Here is an 18,932-nt window from a genome sequence, read left to right on the forward strand (position 1 = left end):
AGGCTTCTTAAGGATATGTGGATGTAAAACAGTATTAGAATGGGTGTGAGTTGGGCTAAATACACTGTGATAACAAGCTTGCTCTAGCAAACATAAAGATGGGATGAAGATCCTTTTCTTCTGTGACACTTAAAAAGGGTCTGTAGCACTGACCTGGTCCTTGGTATGACCTTTTATTTTTTGAGTGTATGCTATTTTCTAACAACTGTAATACTGTGGAGGTAGGGATTAGTGCCAACTCACCTCTGACTCCTCAGAGTACCAACTCAAAGTTTCTCAGCACTGTGGTCTTGGGAATGACTTATTGCTGAGGTAAACTGTATCCATAATGTTTTTGATCGGTTATACTTACCTACAGTTGGCTGAACTCTTCCACATGGGGTTCCTAGAGGCATTTCACAGGTTTTTTTTGTTGTTATAGTAAAATATTCATAAAGTTGACCCAGTATAGTGGCTCATGCCTATAATGCCAACACTTTGGGTGACCAAGGCAGGCAGATTTCTTGAGTCCAGGAGTTCAAGACCAACCTGGGCAACATGGCGAAACCCTGTCTCTACCAAAAAAAAAGTACAAAAATTAGCTGGGCATGGTGGTACACACCTGTAGTCCTAGCTACTTGGAAGGCTGTAGCAGGAGGATCGCTTGAGTTCAGGAAGCGGAGGTTGCAGCAAGCCAAGAACAAACCACTGCACTCCAGCCTGGGTGATAGAACAAGACCCTGTCTAGAAAACACACACACACACACACACACATACACATACACACACACACACGATATACATAGTTTGTCATTTTAACCAATTTTGAGTACACAATTCAGTAGCATTAAATACATTCATATTGTTGTGCAAACATCATGACTATCCATCTCCACAACTTTTTCATCCATTCCAAACTCAAACTCTGTACTCACTACACAATAACTCTCCATTCTGCACTCCCTTTCTATCCCATAGTAATTCTTTCTGTCTCTATGAATTTGATCATGCTAAGGCAGGAGTCGCCAACCCCCAGGCCATGACCCATATTGATCAGTGACCTGTTTGGAACCAGACTGCACAGGAGGAGGTGAATAGAGAGTGAGTGAACAAAGCTTCGTCGTTATTTACAGCTGCTCCCCATTGTTTGCATTACTGCCTGAGCTCCGCCTCCTGTCAGATCAGTAGCAGCATTAGATTCTCATAGAAGCGTGAACCCTGTTGCGAACTGCACATGCGAGGAATCTAGGTTGTGGGCTCCTTATGCAAATCGAATGCCTGATAACGTGTCACTGTCTCATATGACCCCCAGATGGGGCAGTCTAGTTGCAGGAAAACAAGCTCAGGGCTCCCACTGATTATACATCATGGTGAGTTGTGTAATTATTTCATTACATATTACAATGTAATAATAATAAAGTACACAATAAATGTAATGCACTTGAACCTTCCCAAAACCATCCCCCAGTATGCCCCCAACTGGTTTGTGGAAAAAACTGTCTTCCATGAAACCAGTTCCTGGTGCCAAAAACGTTGAGGACCACTATTCTAAGGTACCTCATATAAGTGGAATCATATAACATTTGTTCTTTTATGTCTCGCTTATTTCACTTAGCATAATGTTTTAAAGGTTCATCCCTGTTGTAGCATGTGTCAAAATTTCCTTCCTTTTAAAGGCTGAAAAATATTCTGTTGCATGTACATACCATATTTTGTTTATCCATCCATCCATCAATGGGCACTTGAGTTACTGTTGTGAATAATGCTGCTATGAACATTGGTGTACAAATATGTTTGAGTCCCTGCTTTCAATTCCTTTGGATATATACCTAGAGGAGAATTGTTGGATCATATGGTAATTCTACATTTAATTTTTTGAGGACCTTCCACATTGTCTTCCACAGTGGTTGTACCATTTTACATTCCCACCAGCAATGTACAAGGATCCCAATTTCTCCACATCCTGACACTTATTTTTTATAATAACCATCCTAATAGGTTCACACCTATTAGGTGTGCTAGCTCATTGTGGTTTTCATTTGCATTTCCCTAATGATTAGTGATGCTGAGTATCTTTTCATGTGCCTGCTATCTGTATATCTTTGGAGAAATGTCTATTTAAGTCTTTTGCCCACTTTTTTTTGTATTTTGTTTTTACTCCTTTTTTGAGACAGGGTTTTGCTCTGTTACCTAGGCTGCAGTACAGTGGTCTGACCATGGCTCACTGCAACCTCTGTCACCTGGTATCAAGCAATCCTCCCATCTCAACCCTCCAAGTAGCTGAGACCACAGGTGTGTGCCACCACACCTGGCTAATTTTTAATTTTTTTGTAGAGACGAGGTTTCACTATATTGCCCAGGCTGGTCTTGAACTCCTCAGCTCAAGGGATCCTCCTACTTCAGCCTCCCAAAGTTGCTGGGATAATAGGCCTGAGCCATGATGCCCTGCCTTTTTGACCACTTTTTAATTGGGTTCTTTTTATATTGAGTTGTAGACATTCTTTATATGTTCTGAATATTAATCCCTTATCAGATACTTGATTTGTAAATATGGGGTGCTTTTCTAATTTTTTTTTTTTTTTAGAGAGAGGGTCTTATTCTGCCACCCGGGCTGTAGTGCAGTGGCCTGATCATAGCTCACTGCAGCCTCAAATTCCTTGGCTCAAGAGATCTTCCCACCTCAGCCTTTGGAATAGCTGGGACCACAGGTACATATCACCATGCCTGCCTTTTCTTTTTTTCTTTTCTTTCTTTCTTTTTTTTTTTTTTTTTTTTTTTTTTTTTACTTTTTTTGTAGAGACAGGATCTCACTATGTTGCCCAGGCTGGTTTCCAACTCTTGGTCTCCTGCCTCAGCTTCCCAAAGTGGTGGGGTGATTACAAGTATGCGCCACCATGCCCAGCTGCTTTTCTTTCTAGTGTCCTTTGTACATTTTGAATTTTGATGTAATGCAATTTATCTTTTTTGATTTCATTGCCTGTGCCTTTTGCTGTCACATTGAGGCAATCATTGCCAAACTTAGTTTCATGAAACTTCCCTTTCTTCTGAAATTTTTGCTTTTGTTTTTGTTTTGAGATAGAGTTTCACTCTTGTCGCCCAGGCTGGAGTGTAATGGCGCGATCTTGGCTCACTGTAACCTCCACTTACCCGGTTCAAGAGATTCTCCTGCCTCACCCTCCCGAGTAGCTGGGATTGCAGGCATGTGCCACCACACCCAGGTAATTTTTTATATTTTTAGTAGAGACGGGGTTTCACCCTGTTGGCCGGGCTGGTCTTGAACTCCTGACCTCAGGTGATCGCCCACCTCAGCCCCCCAAAGTGCTAGGATTACAGGTGTGAGCCACTGCACCCGGCTTGTATTTTTTTCTAGACAGTCTTGCTCTGTCTCCCAGGGTAGAGTGCAGTGGCGCCATCTCTGCTCACTGCAACCTCCTCCTCCCAGGTTTAAGCCATTCTCCTGCCTCAGCCTCCTGAGTAGCTGGGATTACAGGCGCACGCCACCATGCCCGGCTAATTTTTGTATATATATTTTTTGAGACTTGAGTTTTGCTCTGTTGCCCAGGCTGGAGTGCAGCGGCGCGATCTCGACTCACTGCAACCCGGGTTCAAGTGATTCTCCAGCCTCAGCCTTCTGAGTAGCTGGGATTACAGGCACGTGCCACCACCCCCAGCTAATTTTTTGTACTTTTATTTATTTATTTATTTATTTATTTGACGGAGTCCCGCTCTGTCACCCAGGCTGGAGTGCAGTGGCACAGTCCCGGCTCACTGCAAGCTCCGCCTCCCGGGTTCACGCCATTCTCCTGCTTCAGCCTCCCGAGTAGCTGGGACTACAGGCGCCCGCCACTACGCCCGGCTAATTTTTTGTATTTTTAGTAGAGACGGGGTTTCATCGTGTTAGCCAGGATGGTCTCGATTTCCTGACCTCGTGATCCGCCCGCCTCGGCCTCCCAAAGTGCTGGGATTACAGGCGTGAGCCACCGTGCGCGGCCATTTTTTTGTACTTTTAGTACGGACGGGGATACATCATGTTAGCCAGGATTGTCTTAATCTCCTGACCTCGTGATCCGCCCGCCTCGGCCTCCCAAAGTGTTGGGATTACAGGTGTAAGCCAGTGGGTTCAGTTAGGAATTCTCTTTATCTATGCTGTAGGTAATGTGAACTGGCATATTCTTTCTGAAAAGGAACTTGACAAAATGCATGAAGAGTTCTAAAAATGTTCATGGCTGTTTCAGCCAGTAACTACACTTTCAAGAATCAATAGAGGACGTGTGGAGTGGCTCACACCTGTAATCCCTGCACTTTCGGAGGCTGAGGCGGGTGGATCACCTGAGGTCAGGAGTTCGAGGCCAGCCTGGCCAACATGGTGAACCCCCCCCGTCTCTACTAAAAATACAAAACATTAGCTGGGAGTGGTGGTGCACGCCTGTAATCCCAGCTACTCAGGAGGCTGAGGCAGGATAATCACTTGAACCCAGGAGGCGGAGGTTGCAGTGAGCCGAGATCGTGCCACTGCACTTCAGCCTGGGCAACAAGAGCAAAACTCCGTCTAAAAAAAAAAAGAAACTATTGAAGGAACTCAGAACTCAGATTATCTGTCTATGTATCTATCTATAGATCTCTCTCTCTCTATATATATATATGTTTTTGTTTTTGTTTTTGTTTTTGAGACATAGTCTCACCCTGTCGCCCAGCAGGCTGTAGTGTAGTGGCACAATCTCGGCTCACTGCAACCTCTGCTCTCGGGTTCAAGCGATTCTCCTGCCTCAGCCTCCTGAGTAGCTGGGACTACAGGTACACGCCACCATGCCCAGCTAATTTTTGTATTTTTGTAGAGATGGGGTTTCATCATGTTGGTCAGGCTGGTCATGACCTCCTGACCTTGAGATCCGCCCGCCTTGGCCTCCCAAATGCTGGGATTACAGGTGTGAGCCACCGCGCCTGGCCGTGCTGTTTGTGTTTCGAGACAGGGTCTCACTCTATTGCCCAGGCTGGAGTGCAGTGGCACAATCACAGCTCACTGCAGCCTTGACCTCCCCGGGCTCAGGTGATCCTCCCACCTCTGCCTCCTGAGTAGCTGAGACTCTGGGACTACAGGCAGCCGTCACCATGCTTAGCTATTTTTTGTAAAGATGAAGTTTTGCCATGTTGCCCAGGAGTCTTGAGCTCCTGGGCAATATATTACAGGCTCAAGGGATCTTCCTTCCTCAGCCTCCCAAAGTGCTCGGATTACAAGCGTCAGCCACCTTGCCCGGCCCTCTTTCAAGTTTTGTATCTTAGGTTTTTGTCTTTGATGATTTTGAGGTTTTTTGAGACGGAATCTCATTCTGTCGCCCAGGATGGAGTGCAGTGGCGCAATCTAGGCTCACTGCAACCTCCAACTCCAGGGTTCAAGTGATTCTCCTGCCTCAGCCTCCCAGGTAGCTGGGATTACGGGTGCCCACCACCACATCAGGGTAATTTTTGTATTTTTAGTAGAGATGGGGTTTCACCATGTTGGCCAGGCTGCTCTGGAACTCCTGACCTCAAGTGATCTGCCCAACTCAGCCTCCCAAAGTGCTGGGATTACAGGCATCAGCCACCACACCTGGCCGCATTTTGAGTTAACTTTTGTATATGGTGTAAAGGATCTGTCGTTCTTTTGCATGTGGATATCATTTTCCCAGTGCCATTTGTTGAAGATTTTTTTCCATGGAATGGTCTTGGCACCCTTCTTGAAAAATCACTTGGCCATACATGTGAGGACTCATTTCTGGACTCTATTTTATTCCATTGGTCTATATATGTCTTTATGCCCAGTACCACATTGTTTTGATTCCTGTAGCTTTTTTTTTTTTTTTTTTTTTTGGAGATGGAGTCTCACTCTGTTGCCAGGCTGGAGTACAGTGTTGCGATCTTCTCGGCTCACTGCAACCTCCGAATCCCTGGTTCAAGTGATTCCCCTGCCTCAGCCTCCCGAGTAGCCGGGTCTACAGGCACGCGCCACCATGCCCAGCTAATTTTTGTATTTTTAGTAGGCATGCGGTTTCACCATGTTGGCCAGGATAGTCTCGATCTCCCAACCTCATGATCCGCCCGCCTCAGCCTCCCAAAGTGACCTCGTGATCCACCCGCCTCAGCCTCCCAAAGTGCTGGGATTACAGGCGTGAGCCACCACGCCTGGCCCATATTGCTGTAGCTTTTAAGTAAATAAGCTTTCAAATCAGGAAGTGTTAGTCTTCCAACTTTGTTGTTCTTTTTTGAACTCTTTTGGCTATTTTGGGTCTCGAGATTCCGTATGAATTCCCAGATGAGTTTTTCTATTTCTTCAAAAAACATCATTGGGATTTTGACAGGGATTGCACTGAATTTGTAGATCACCTTTAGTATTGACAGCTTAAGAGCCTTCCAATGTATTAACACAGGATGTCTAATTTGTCTTAATTTATGTTAGTGATGTTTTGTAGCTTTCAGTGTACATACTGTCACTGTACATCACTGGTTAAGTTTATTTCTAAATATTTTATTCATATTGATGCTACTGTAAATGGAATTGTTTCCTTAATTTCCTTTTTTGGATTATTCCTTGTAAGTGTGTAGAAATGCAATTGAGGCTGGGTGTGGTGGCTCACACCTGTAATCCCAGCACTTTGGGAGGCCAGGGTGGGCAGATCATGAAGTTAGGAGTTCAAGACCAGCCTGGCCAACATGGTGAAACCTCTACTAAAAATACAAAAAAATTAGCTGGGTGTGGTGGTGCACGCCTATAATCCCAGCTACTCAAGAGGCTGAGGCAGGAGAACTGCCTGAACCCCGGATGCAGAGGTTGCAGTGGGCTGAGAATGCGCCACTGCACCCCAGCCTGGGGCAACAGAGTGAGATTGTCTCAGGAAAAAAATGATTTTTGTGTGTTGATTTTGCATCCTGCAACTTGGCTGAATTCGTTTACTAGCTTTTTTTTTTTTTTTTTTTTATTGAGACGGAGTCTTGCTCTGCCACCCAGGCTGGAGAGCAGTGGTGCGATCTCGGCTCACTGCAAGCTCCGCCTCTCAGGTTCCCGCCATTCTCCTGCCTCAGCCTCCTAAGTAGCTGGGAATACAGGTGCCCGCCACCACACCCATATAATTTTTTGTATATATATATTTTTTAGTAGAGATGGGGTTTCACCGTGTTAGCCAGGATGGTCTAGATCTCCTGACCTCGTGATCTGCCCGCATCGGCCTCCCAAAGTGCTGGGATTACAGGCATGAGCCACCACACCTGGCCTTTTTTTTTTTTTTTTCTTTCTGAGACAGAGTTTTGCTCTCGTTGCCCAGGCTGGAGTGCAATGGCGCGATCTTGACTCACTGCAACCTCCGCCTTCCGGGTTCAAGTGATTCTCCTGCCTCAGCCTCCTGAGTAGCTGGGATTACAGGGGCCTGCCACCACACCTGGCTAATTTTTTGTACTTTTGGTAGAGATGGGGTTTCACCATGTTGGCCAGGGTGGTCTCGAATTCCTGACCTCAGGTGATCCACCCACCTCAGCCTCCCAAAGTGCTGGGATTACAGGTGTGAGCCACCATGACTGGCTATTATTATTATTTTTTTCTGAGAAACAGCCTCACTCTGTCACCCAGGGTGGAGTGCAGTGGTGTGATCTCAGCTCACTGCAACCTCTGCACCCCAGGTTCAAGTGATTCTCATGCCTCAGCCTCCCAAGTAGCTGGGATTACAGGTGTGTGCTACCACATCTCGCTAATTTTTTGTATTTTTGGTAGAAATGAGGTTTCTCCATGTTGGCCTCAAACTCCTGACCTCCTCAAGTGATCTGCACGCCTCGGCCTCCCAAAGTGCTGGGATTACAGGTGTGAGCCATCACAACTAGCCTCCTTTATTAGTTCTAACAGGTTTTGTGTTGAATAGTTTGATTTTAAACACAGAAAAAATACGGCTGCAAGACAAATTCACTACCTTGTTCAAGTTTATAGAATTGTTTTTCTTTAACAAGGTATGCCTAAAAGGTGGCAAAATTTTAAGAAACACCAGTGTCAAGATCAACATACATAACCCAAGAATTTTTGCCTAAATGCTGCTATGAAACATCCTGAAGTATGCAAAATATTCAATTATTAACTTTATAAAAGTCAACTCCTGAATACATGCAAAAATTACAAATCCTACTTATTTAAAAAAGAAAATCCTTAGACCCTGAACAATCCTTATGACATGTTTGATTTTCAGGTTAATATTGAGTGATATTAATTGGTGAGAATATCTAACTGCAGAGGCTATGTAAACATAATTTGTAATTATGTAAACATAATTTTCACTTCAATAAATATTTGTTGAGTGGTATGCAGTGATGAGTTTAGACCCTGGGATTTGATAGCTTTTGATTAGAATCTTGGTTCCCCACCAATTAGTTGTTTGGCCTTTTACCAATTTCCCTAAACGATTTTTTGTTCTTCTTTAAGACAGGGTATAGACTGGGCACGGTGGCTCATGTCTGTAATCCCAGCACTTTGGGAGGCTGAGGTGGGCAGATCATTTTGAGGTCAGGAGCTCAAGACCAGCCTGGCCAACATGGTGAAACCCCGTGTCAATTAAAAATAAAAAAAAACAGCGAGGTGTGGTGGTGGGCACCTGTAATCCCAGCTACTTGGGAGGCTGAGGCAGGAGAATCGCTTCAAGAGGTTGCAGTGAGCCAAGATTGTGCCACTGCACTCCAGCCTGGGTGATAGAGACTCCGTCTCAAAAAAAAAAAAAAAAAAAAGAAAGATAGAGATTATAATATCTGCCGCATCAGACTGAGAATTAAATGAGATAACTTTGTATTCAACAGTAAGTAGTTGAAAAACATTACATATTATGATGTTGAGTAAACTACACATTGGGCACTACGAGAAAGTAAAAAGAAAATCAAATAATCTTAATGCTCTACTATGGCAAATGAATAGTATGCTGGAAGTAAATGTAAGGACATGCTCAGATAGGAAATTTAGGTAGCTGGCTCCTGTGTAATGGGCTGGAGAGAGTGGATCATAAACAAAACTATTAAGAAAGCTATAATAATTCAGGCAAACTCTATGTAGCATAGCAATACAGGCTGAACTGGAGTGTTGTTCAACACAGGTTGAAATGCAGTGTAGAATGGAGACTTTCTGTGCCTAGAACCATGAGCTTCGGAAAATCTAAGCCATAGCTTAGGAGATAACACACTTTAATCATCTTCTACCTTCACCTTAATAATTTAGGGGATTCTAAGAAATCATGACTCTTCTAGGTACCATTTTATAGATAAAACTGAGGCTCAGAGAGCAAGGCCATCATTGCATTATTAATGGAGGACACTATTCACACTGTAGTCTATGAAAATGACACCTTCTGGAACACAACAAAAATAAGTGATGGCTCCCGAAGTTGTGCACTGCAGCAGCCCTGTCAGAAAGGTTACAATATAAGGGTAGATAGCAGAATTGATCTCTATCTAAAAACTTGTGCTTTTCCCACTATAACATACTATCTCTTACCATGGTATCTTATTTATGGGTATGTAGCATACCTAGGGTTAAACACTGAATTAAAACAAAGAAACAAATCAAACACATCCCAGATATGGGTTTTTCATAAGAACTTCATAGGCTTATTAAAGTGAATTTAATGGAATCCTGTAAGCACTAGCTACTTAACAACAAATTAAGGTGCTTGATATATTCTTAAACCATTACTTAATGGGAAAAATAAGGGTAAAACAGATATAAGAGCCCAACCATTTACTTTGGACTTGTCCAAAACAGATAAGGCGCTTTACAAAAAAAAAAAAAAAAAAAAAAAAACCTCAAAGGACTAACACAAAAATTAAGATCATAAATCAATTTTATGCAGACATTTCTTGAATTATCCCAAAATTTTAAGGTCAATTTCCCCCCCAAAATGTTTTTATCATTGTTATCTTGGCAAAAAATACCTAATCTTAGTAAGAAGCACATATTTAACTAGTTATTTAAATATAAAAAAAGATTTAATTCATATTTATGCCAAGAACACTACAATTTACAAAAGTTTCATCCAAACTCTTACCCTGTGTCTACCCACACCAGAGGGAGGAACATGTCTTTGTGGAGAGGATTTCTTTGAGACTCTAAATATGCTTTGTTCAGGAAAGGGGAAGATACAAAAATATAGAACAAAAAAGAATATTGGCTCCTTGTACACAAGAGAGGCCAGCCATTAAGAATTGTTATCAATACAATAAAAGGGAATACTTGGCCAGAGATCCTCTAGATAAGTAGCTAAAATGTGATTAAAAGGAGAAAGAGGAAGAAGCAAATACACAAACATTTTATGGGTATTAATAAAAATAAAGACATCTCTGAACAAATGATAAAATCCCTTCCCTGAAAAATTTCAAATGAGATTCACAGAAATGCAGAAGCAGAAGAAACTTTAGATTTAGAAACATCTCATTTGGGCTGGGTGCAGTGGCTCACGCCTGTAATCCTAGCACTTTGGGAGGCCGAGGCAAATGAATCACCTGAGGACAGGAGTTCAAGACCGGCCTGGGCAACATGGTAAAACCCCATCTCTACTAAAAATACAAAAAAAAAAAAAAAATCCCAGCTACTGTGGAGGCTGAGACAGGAGAATCGCTTGAATCTGGGAGGTGGAGGTTGCAGTCAGCCGAGACCACAACATTGCAGTTCAGCCTGGACAACAAGAGCAAATCCCCATCTCAAACAAAACAGAATAAAATCTTATTTGACTGATGATAAATTTCAGAGTAGTTAGATGACCTGTCCAAGGTCACATAATGCCAGAATTTTGACTAGGACACAAGTCTCCTGGCTTCCAAGTGTGTGTTTTCTTTCATGTGCTATACTGCCTATTATTTATCTGTCCCTAACCACTTGAAGTGGTTCCCCCTAACTCTGCCTCCACAATGTCCCCCTTTGGGACAATTAGAGAAAGAATTCTGGACTGTGTAGACTGTGGAGCTACTGACCTAACACTGGATGAGGCATTATTTCAAACAATTACTGCACTAACATTCATTTACAGGTGGAGGGTAGAGGAATAATATAAAAGGAAATTCTGTACACAACATCAAGAAAAGCACAAGAGGAAATATTCTCCTCTTTTGCACTGTTATTTTATTTTGTTTAGTCCATATATTATATAAAACATAACAGGAAAAATGAACGAATTTATAAAATAAATTGAGGTGTTTGGATGAAAAAAAATACAAGAGCTTTGCCTTCATGTCTACAGATCTCTTAATATATTGTTGGTCTTGCACCTTAGATATCAAATAAAGATATCTAGCTTGACACAAAAGTTGGTAGCTGCAAGGTTAAGCTGTATTAGTTTGATGATGGGCCAGGAAATGATATATTTTCTAAATTTTGTCCTTAAATACTGGCTGTAACAAATGCTGATATAGCAAAAAGTAAGCTTCTATTAGACAGCAAGAGGGAAACTTGAGTGAATGAATGCAACTTACCTCCAAGTCCTCTTAAAGGAGGTAAAAAAATAAATACTGTGTTTTACCAGTGCTCCCCTCAAAGCATTATTCTAAGCATGCAGGAGGGTATAGTGAGCAGCTACAATAGTAAGATCCAACCCAGAGGTAGGTTCAAGGCCAAGAGTAGGAGAGTGGTTGAGGAAATCCTCCTAGGGCCAGTACCATTTCATAGAATGCCCATTTGTGCTGGGAGATGAGTCTATGGCCTATTTTCTTCTGATTCAAAAGGACATTCCCAATTTCAACCTTGCTGAAAAACAGGCATTTTTGTACCTGCTATTAAGAACAGCTAGGATACAGGATAAGGCTGGCATAAAATTATTTAGCAAGCACATGCTAGCTATTCCAGTTTGAAATCTACCAAACTGTAACATCAGGGAGAAATAAAAAGTTGAAGATGAAGTTGTTCCTCAAGCTGAGGGAACAAAATCTTACAAAAGGAGGGATTAGGCACTCGCTTAACTCTATATGGAGAACATCCTTCTCAAGCTAGGTGGAAGATGAGGAAGAATATTACCAAAAGCTGACCAGGCCATTTGGAGACCAAAAGGAGAGGAAAAAAAGGCATTTAGGAAGCAAGCTAGTAAAAGAGGTTCTTCTGGGTCTGACTAGGTAAGTTAATCTAAGGCAACCATACCAAAGATATGTTACCCATTACTCCAGCATGAAGCCAGTGGCAAAATACCTCAAGATATTTTAAATCCAGAGAAGTGTATGAAAAATATGATAGTTAACCAAGCAAATTAAAATCAAACCACTAATGGTAAAAATCTCTTCAGATTTGAAATCCAAGATACTCCCTTTCCATTAATTCTGTGTCTTACGGGGGGAAAAGAAAAGTAACAAATGTAAAGATTTTTTTTATTTCTACTGGGGAGGGAGGAGGATAAATAGAACTGTTTTCCAATTTGCTCTCCACTGTATACACACATACCCACACACATACATAAACATACATACACCAAAAATACCCCAAACAAAAAACAAAAAAACCAGGAATCAAAAACCAAAACACCCTCAAACTGCACCAATACTTCATATTTTGACCAAAAAAATATCCTGGGAGGAAGTGCAAAATGCAAAATCAAATGACCGAAAAATGCTGAACAAACAGCATTATTAATATACAAAATATTTATATTACTGAACTAGTAACAGGTGATGTTCTCCGTGTCTGTAAAACTTTGGAACCACATAGCTGATTTGTTAAATCTAGTCCATGCCAGCTTCCAAAAACCAAACTTTTAGTTAGCTTCATTCTTTGATGCCTCATCAAAATTTTCTACAAGATCTGAAAAAGAAAAACAAAGTATATGAATCAAAGAATACAAAAAAGGAAAAAGAGGTAAATGGAACTCCTAACTTCTAACCCCCCAAAAAATAAAATGAGTACAACCAGAATTAGCCTGAAAATATAAGGAGGCAGAAATGAACTGGTGGCATTTTACTAACAATGATTTAATTATTTGCTTAGGACAGTAATCCTAAGGAAATGTTCATCTTTTGTCTATGCAAATTACTGAGGTGAATAGCATTTTCATATGTCAATTATAATTCATACAGAAATGTTATAACGATAGCTATGCAAATTTATAATCACAGTGATTTCAATTTAATAAATCCAGGCAGCAGAGCTTTGTGTGACAATTTCTGATTCTAGGTTCTAAGGTGGGGGCTTACGTTGTTTTTCATTAGATCCTATCCACATTATTGTGAATCAATTTAAATTCATGAGCTTACAATCAACACAAACCTAAAAGTCATCTATGCAATGACTGAAAGGAGATAAACAGGATGCTTAAAATCTTAAGTCTAAGGAAATGTCACTTACCTGGAACATCATCATCTTCCTCATCAATGTCTTCTGGTTTTGGTGCTTTACTGTCCAAGACTACAAAAAGTTTATTTTAATATTAGTCATTGAGAACAAAGACCTTAAAGAAAACTTATAATGTTTATCCCTTTTTTCCTGTATAAATCACACAGAGTTGCTCAGAAATAGCTAAATATTGTCAATCTAAAATGCCATTCATATTTTTTTGCTTGAGTAACATTAAAAATAAAACTTTAATCAGTTAATACACTGATAACACAGCTGGCAATTTCCATGTGTGACAAAGATGAAATTTATTTTATTTATTTTTATTTATTCATTTTTTGAGACAGGGTCTCACTCTGTTGACCAGGCTGGAGTGTAGTGATGCGATCTTGGCTCACTACAGTCTCCACCTCCCAAGTTCAAGCAATTCTCCCTGCCTCCCAAGTAGCTGAGATTACAGGCAAACACCACCATACCCAGCTAATTTTTGTATTTTTAGTAGAGATGGGGTTTCACCATGTTGGCCAGGCTGGTCTCGAACTCCTGACCTCAAGGGATCCACCTGCCTTGGCCTCCCAAAGTGCTGGGATTACCAACATAAGCCACCACACACGGCCTACAAAGATAAAATTTATATGCAAAGTGGAATAACTGATCACTGAGTAAAAAGACTTTACAGTGGCCATATTCTCCAAATAAAAAATTAATATTAAGGTTTTTTTCAGCCAGGTATGGTGGCTCACACCTGTAATCCACCGCACTCCATCCTGGGCGACAGAGTCAGATTCTGTCTCAAAAAAAAAAAAAAAAAAAAACCAAGCAACAACAAGAACCAACAACAACAAAGCTGGGCACAGTGGCTCATGCTTGTAATCCCAGCACTTTGGGAGGCTGAGGCAGGTGGATCACGAGGTCAGGAGTTTAAGACCAGCCGGGCCAAGACGGTGAAACCCTGTCTCTACTAAAAATATAAAAATTAGCCAGGCGCGGTGGCAGACGCCTGTAATCCCAGCTAACTTGGGAGGCTGAGGCAGATAATTGCTTGAACCCGGGAGGTGGAGGTTGCAGTGAGCCAAGATCACGCCACTGCACTCCAACCTGGGCAACAGAGCAAGACTCTGTCTCAAAAAAACAAACAAACAAAAAAAAAGATTTTTTTCATTTCTTTTGGTGTAAGAAAATATCTAGCTAGGTAGTATGGGCACTACAATACTAGATATTTTCATTTTTAGGGGCAACATGACACATTTGAAACCAGGACTATCTTGGAAATTCAGAACTTACGGTTGCCACATTTATAGGGCAATCAATATTTAACAAAAACATAGATGTCTGACAACATTATTTTCTTTCTTCTTTTTTTTTTTTTAGAGACAGGGTCTCCCTCTGTCACCCAGGTTGAAGTACAGTGGCATTCCATAGCTCACTGCAGCCTTGAAGTCCTGGGCTCAAGTGATCCTCTGGCATCAGCCTCCTGAGTAGCTATGACTACAGGCACGCGCTATCACACCTGGCTAATTTTTGTATTTTTTGTACAGATAGGGTCTCACCATGTTGCCCAGGCTGGTCTTGAGCTCCTGGCCTCAAGAAATACTCCCTCCTCAGCATCACAAAGTGCTGGTATTACAGGAGTGAGCCACTGCGCCCAGCCATACAACAGTATTTTCTGATTGTCATTAATTAGCAGTGAATATCAAATTAACTATTTAAAATGATGGGCCAAGCATGGTAGCTCACGCCTGTAATCCTAGCACATTGGGAGGCGGTAGGTAGGTGGATCACTTGAGGCCAGGAGCTCAAGACCAGCCTGGCCACCATGGCGAAACCCTGTGTATACTAAAAATACAAAAATTAACTGGGTGCAGTGGTGCACACCACCTGTAGTCCCTGCTACTCGGGAGGCTGAGGCATGAAAATTGCTTGAATCCACAAGGTGGAGGTTGTTGTGACCTGAGATCACACCACTGCACTTCAGCCTGGGAGACAGAGCAAGACTTTATGTCTCAAAAATAAATAAAATGAAATAAAATAAAATAAAATTATGGCCTGAAGATCTGGGCACTACCCTTTTAGGTAATTACTTCTCAACTTACTATTATTACTACCAAAATGTTTCCGAATATTCTTTTTTTTTTTTTGAGACGGAGTTTCCCTCTTGTTGCCCAGGCTAGAGTGCAATGGCATGATCTCAGCTCACTGCAACCTCTGCCTCCCGGGTTCAAGCAATTCTCCTGCCTCAGCCTCCCGAGTAGCTGGGATTATAGGCGCCTGCTACCATGCCTGGCTAATTTTTGTATTTTTAGTACAGACGAGGTTTCACCATGTCGGTCAGGCTGGTCTCGAACTCCTGACCTCAGGCAATCCGCCTGTCTCGGCCTCCCAAAGTGCTGAGAATACAGGCATGAGCCACCACGCCCAGCCATGTTTCTGAATATTCTATGTGTCACACTACATAATCATTAAACTCAAAATTTTATGAAGCATAGAAATAACTTTATAGAAAGTAAAATAATTACATACAGGCAAATCCAAATTAAGATGGGACACCTTTTAAATGATTAGGTTCTTTAAGTAAGGTGGGGAGAGAAAGATTTACTAAATTGAAATACCTACCTTGCCGTGGGAACTGTTCAGCTAACTTCCTAAGGCTTGTTAAACTGTCAGCACCAAGCTGACTTAATATTCCAGGAAGCATTTCTGTGATTGGTTTGGCTTCTGCATGACCAGTAATTGCAAAGGTATTAGCAGAAAGGGAAGCTTGGACTTTGGGATTGTTGAAATGAATAACTGTCCCATCATCTTTAATCATGTTCACCTGTATGATCACAGAAGAAAAATGTACTTCACATGCTAGGTACACTAAAACAATATATTTTTTAAAAGCAATTCAGCCAATTATGGTTCTTTACTTGGTAGTTATGTAATCCCAAGGTAGTAACTGGCCAAGCAACGGACATTCGTGGAAAAAGATCATAGTAATAAAGTAAAATGGTGTAGATGGCACAAATTACTAGGATGGACAAGAAATATTCAATTCATTATAGAATCTAGATTTTAAATTCAAAGACTTCTAAGAGAAAGAAGTACATGACCATGTCTTTTTTAAAAATGGAAGTATCAGCCAAAAACCAGCTTCTTAATGAAATTACTCATTATCTTACTCAATTTATACTGTCAAACAAAATCAGTGCAATTTCCACTTGGTAGGGTAGCATCTTACTTAGGGGACTGGTTACAAAGGGGAAATAGTATATGGTAAAAACCACCACTGAAAATCCATAAAGAACACTCAGAAATGTAACCAGGTGTTTCATTCCTTCAAGCACTTAGTACATTTATAAAAATTTCAACTTGTTCTAATCATGCCATTCTTTGTAAGGGATTTTGCTAGTTCTTCTAATTTTTTTTTTTTTTTTTTTTTTTTTTTTGAGACAGAATCTCGCTGTGTCATCCAGGCTAGAGTGCAGTGGCATGACCTCGGTTCACTGCAGCCTCTGCCTCCCAGGTTCTAACCATTCTCCTCCCTCAGCCTCCCACCTGGTAGCTGAGATGAGAGGCACGTGCCACTATGCCCAGCTAATTTTTGTATTTTTAGTACAGATGGGGTTTCACCATGTTGGCCAGGCTGGTCTCGAACTCCTGACCTCAGGTGATCTGCCCACCTCAGCCTCCCATGGTGCTAGGATTACAGGCATGAGCCACCACACCCAGCCAGTTCCTCTAATTCTTAAGGGTAGCTTCTCAACAATCTTTAATAACCCCTGTAAAGGTCAAAGAAATTGTCCCACCCACTCGCCTAGTGACCTGAACATGCTTTATCAACTAGGAAACCTTTAAAAATCATCCTCACATTCTTTCCATAACTTTCACCAATATGAACTATTTCAGATTTGATTTCATCCATTGCCTGGGACTTACTGAAATGGAAGGTTTAACATGTGCTACTTAAGATTGTTATTTTTCTCTCTCACTCATGTACTTCATGTTTTTTTCAGTAGAGTTGAATTTGTGTAAGTTAAATGTGTGAATAACGTGATTCCACTATGTAGTTGATTCCTCTGGGTAAGTTACCTTGGGGGGTAACATGCTTACTATATAAAAAGGTTAGGAAGAGTTAACTCTTGGCTACTTTAGAAGCATTTCATGACTCATCCAAAATCTGCCCTGTCAAAATCAAGCATAGATGCTGAGTGTTCTCCATGGACAGTGGGAAGAGGGCTTTTCTTCCTCAGAGGTGATTACCACCATTGACAGCACCAGAAAGGAAGGGCAAGAAAGGGGCTTCTAAATTTCAGGCAAGACCTGGAACACAGAGAAAATAAAGGCAAATCCCTGGAAAATTGTAACTAAACCCACAAATAATTTCCCCAGGTTTTTCTGACAAAAATCACTATTTAAATTCTATACCCTTCCCTCTCTCACTATTACACTTAGGGTTCTATTAATTATGTCACACACAAGCATTCAACCCAGCTGTTCTAAAAACACAGCACTGTGAGTTATGTTAACTTTAGAAAAGATAAATTATATAGTTTTGAAGATAATTACAGTTTTGGTAAAAAGTTAAATGTTAAAGTGGGTGAAATCCGGGCTCGAGAAGGATGACAGTGGATGTGAAATGGGATGTTGCTCTGCATTTAGCCTAGAATCACATAATTTTAGAATGGGAAAAGAACAAAAGATATGGTAGGACTATATTTTTCAAATCAAGACCAAATCACGTGGTTTAAAAAAGGATTTCAGGCCAGGTGCGGTGGCTCACACTTGTAATCCTAGCACTTTGGGAGGCCAAGGTGGGCAGATCAAGAGTTCAGAATCAGCCTGGCCAACATGGTGAAACCCCATCTCTACTAAAAATACAAAAATAGCCAGGCATGGTGGTGGGTGCCTGTAATCCCAGCTGCTCAAAGGCTGAGGCAGAAGTGGCTTGAACCCAGGAGTTGGAGGTTGCAGTAAGGTGAGATCGCACCACTTCACTCCAGCCTGGGCGACAAGAGTGAAGCTCTTTCTCAAAAAAATAAAAGAATAGGGCAGGCACGGTGGCTCAGGCCTGTAATCCCAACACTTTGGGAGGCTGAGGCGGGTGGATCACGAGGTCAGGAAATAGAGACCATCCTGGCCAACATGGTGAAACCCTTTCTCTACTAAAAATACAAAAATTAGCTGGGTGTGGTGGCATGTGCCTGTAATCCCAGCTACTTGGGAGGCTGAGACAGGAGAATCACTTGAACCAGGGAGTCAGAGGTTGCAATGAGCTGAGATTGTGCCACTGCATTCCAGCCTGGCTACCGAGTGAGACTTTCTCAAAAAAAAAAAAAAAAAAAAAAAAAAAAAGGCCGAGCGCAGTGGCTCACGCCTGTAATCCCAGCACTCTGGGAGGCCGAGGCTGGTGGACTGCCTGAGATCAGGAGTTCGAGACCAGTCTGGCCAGCATGGTGAAACACTGTCTCTACTAAAAATACAAAAATTAGACAGACATGGTGGCAGGCACCTATAACTCCAGCTACTCAGGAGGCTGAGGCAGGAGAATTGCTTGAACCTGGGAGACATAGGTTGCAGTAAGCCGAAATCGCACCATTGCACTCTGGCCTGGACAACAGAGTCAGACTCCGTCTCAAAAAAAAAAAAAAAAAAAAAAAACCCAAAAAACCAA

General features: G+C 41.6%; 1 protein-coding gene across 5 annotated transcripts in view; it reads right to left on the bottom strand.

Annotated features, from left to right (window-relative positions):
• Positions 1-11,042: 11,042 nt before the first annotated feature.
• BTF3L4 (basic transcription factor 3 like 4) overlaps positions 11,043-18,932 on the bottom strand; it is a 32,143-nt gene continuing 24,253 nt past the window's right edge. For 3 of the 5 annotated variants that reach the window (XM_063814773.1, XM_016952793.4, XM_054682762.2), the window contains 3 exons: positions 15,893-16,094; positions 13,292-13,351; positions 11,043-12,751 (listed from right to left, as the gene is read on the bottom strand). In XM_063814773.1, coding sequence (XP_063670843.1) covers positions 12,705-12,751; positions 13,292-13,351; positions 15,893-16,088 — 303 coding nt within the window. In that variant the 5' untranslated portion in view covers positions 16,089-16,094 and the 3' untranslated portion in view covers positions 11,043-12,704. 5 annotated transcript variants of the gene reach the window in all.

This window comes from Pan troglodytes, chromosome 1 (assembly GCF_028858775.2).
Source record: "Pan troglodytes isolate AG18354 chromosome 1, NHGRI_mPanTro3-v2.0_pri, whole genome shotgun sequence".
Classification (NCBI taxonomy): domain Eukaryota; kingdom Metazoa; phylum Chordata; class Mammalia; order Primates; family Hominidae; genus Pan; species Pan troglodytes.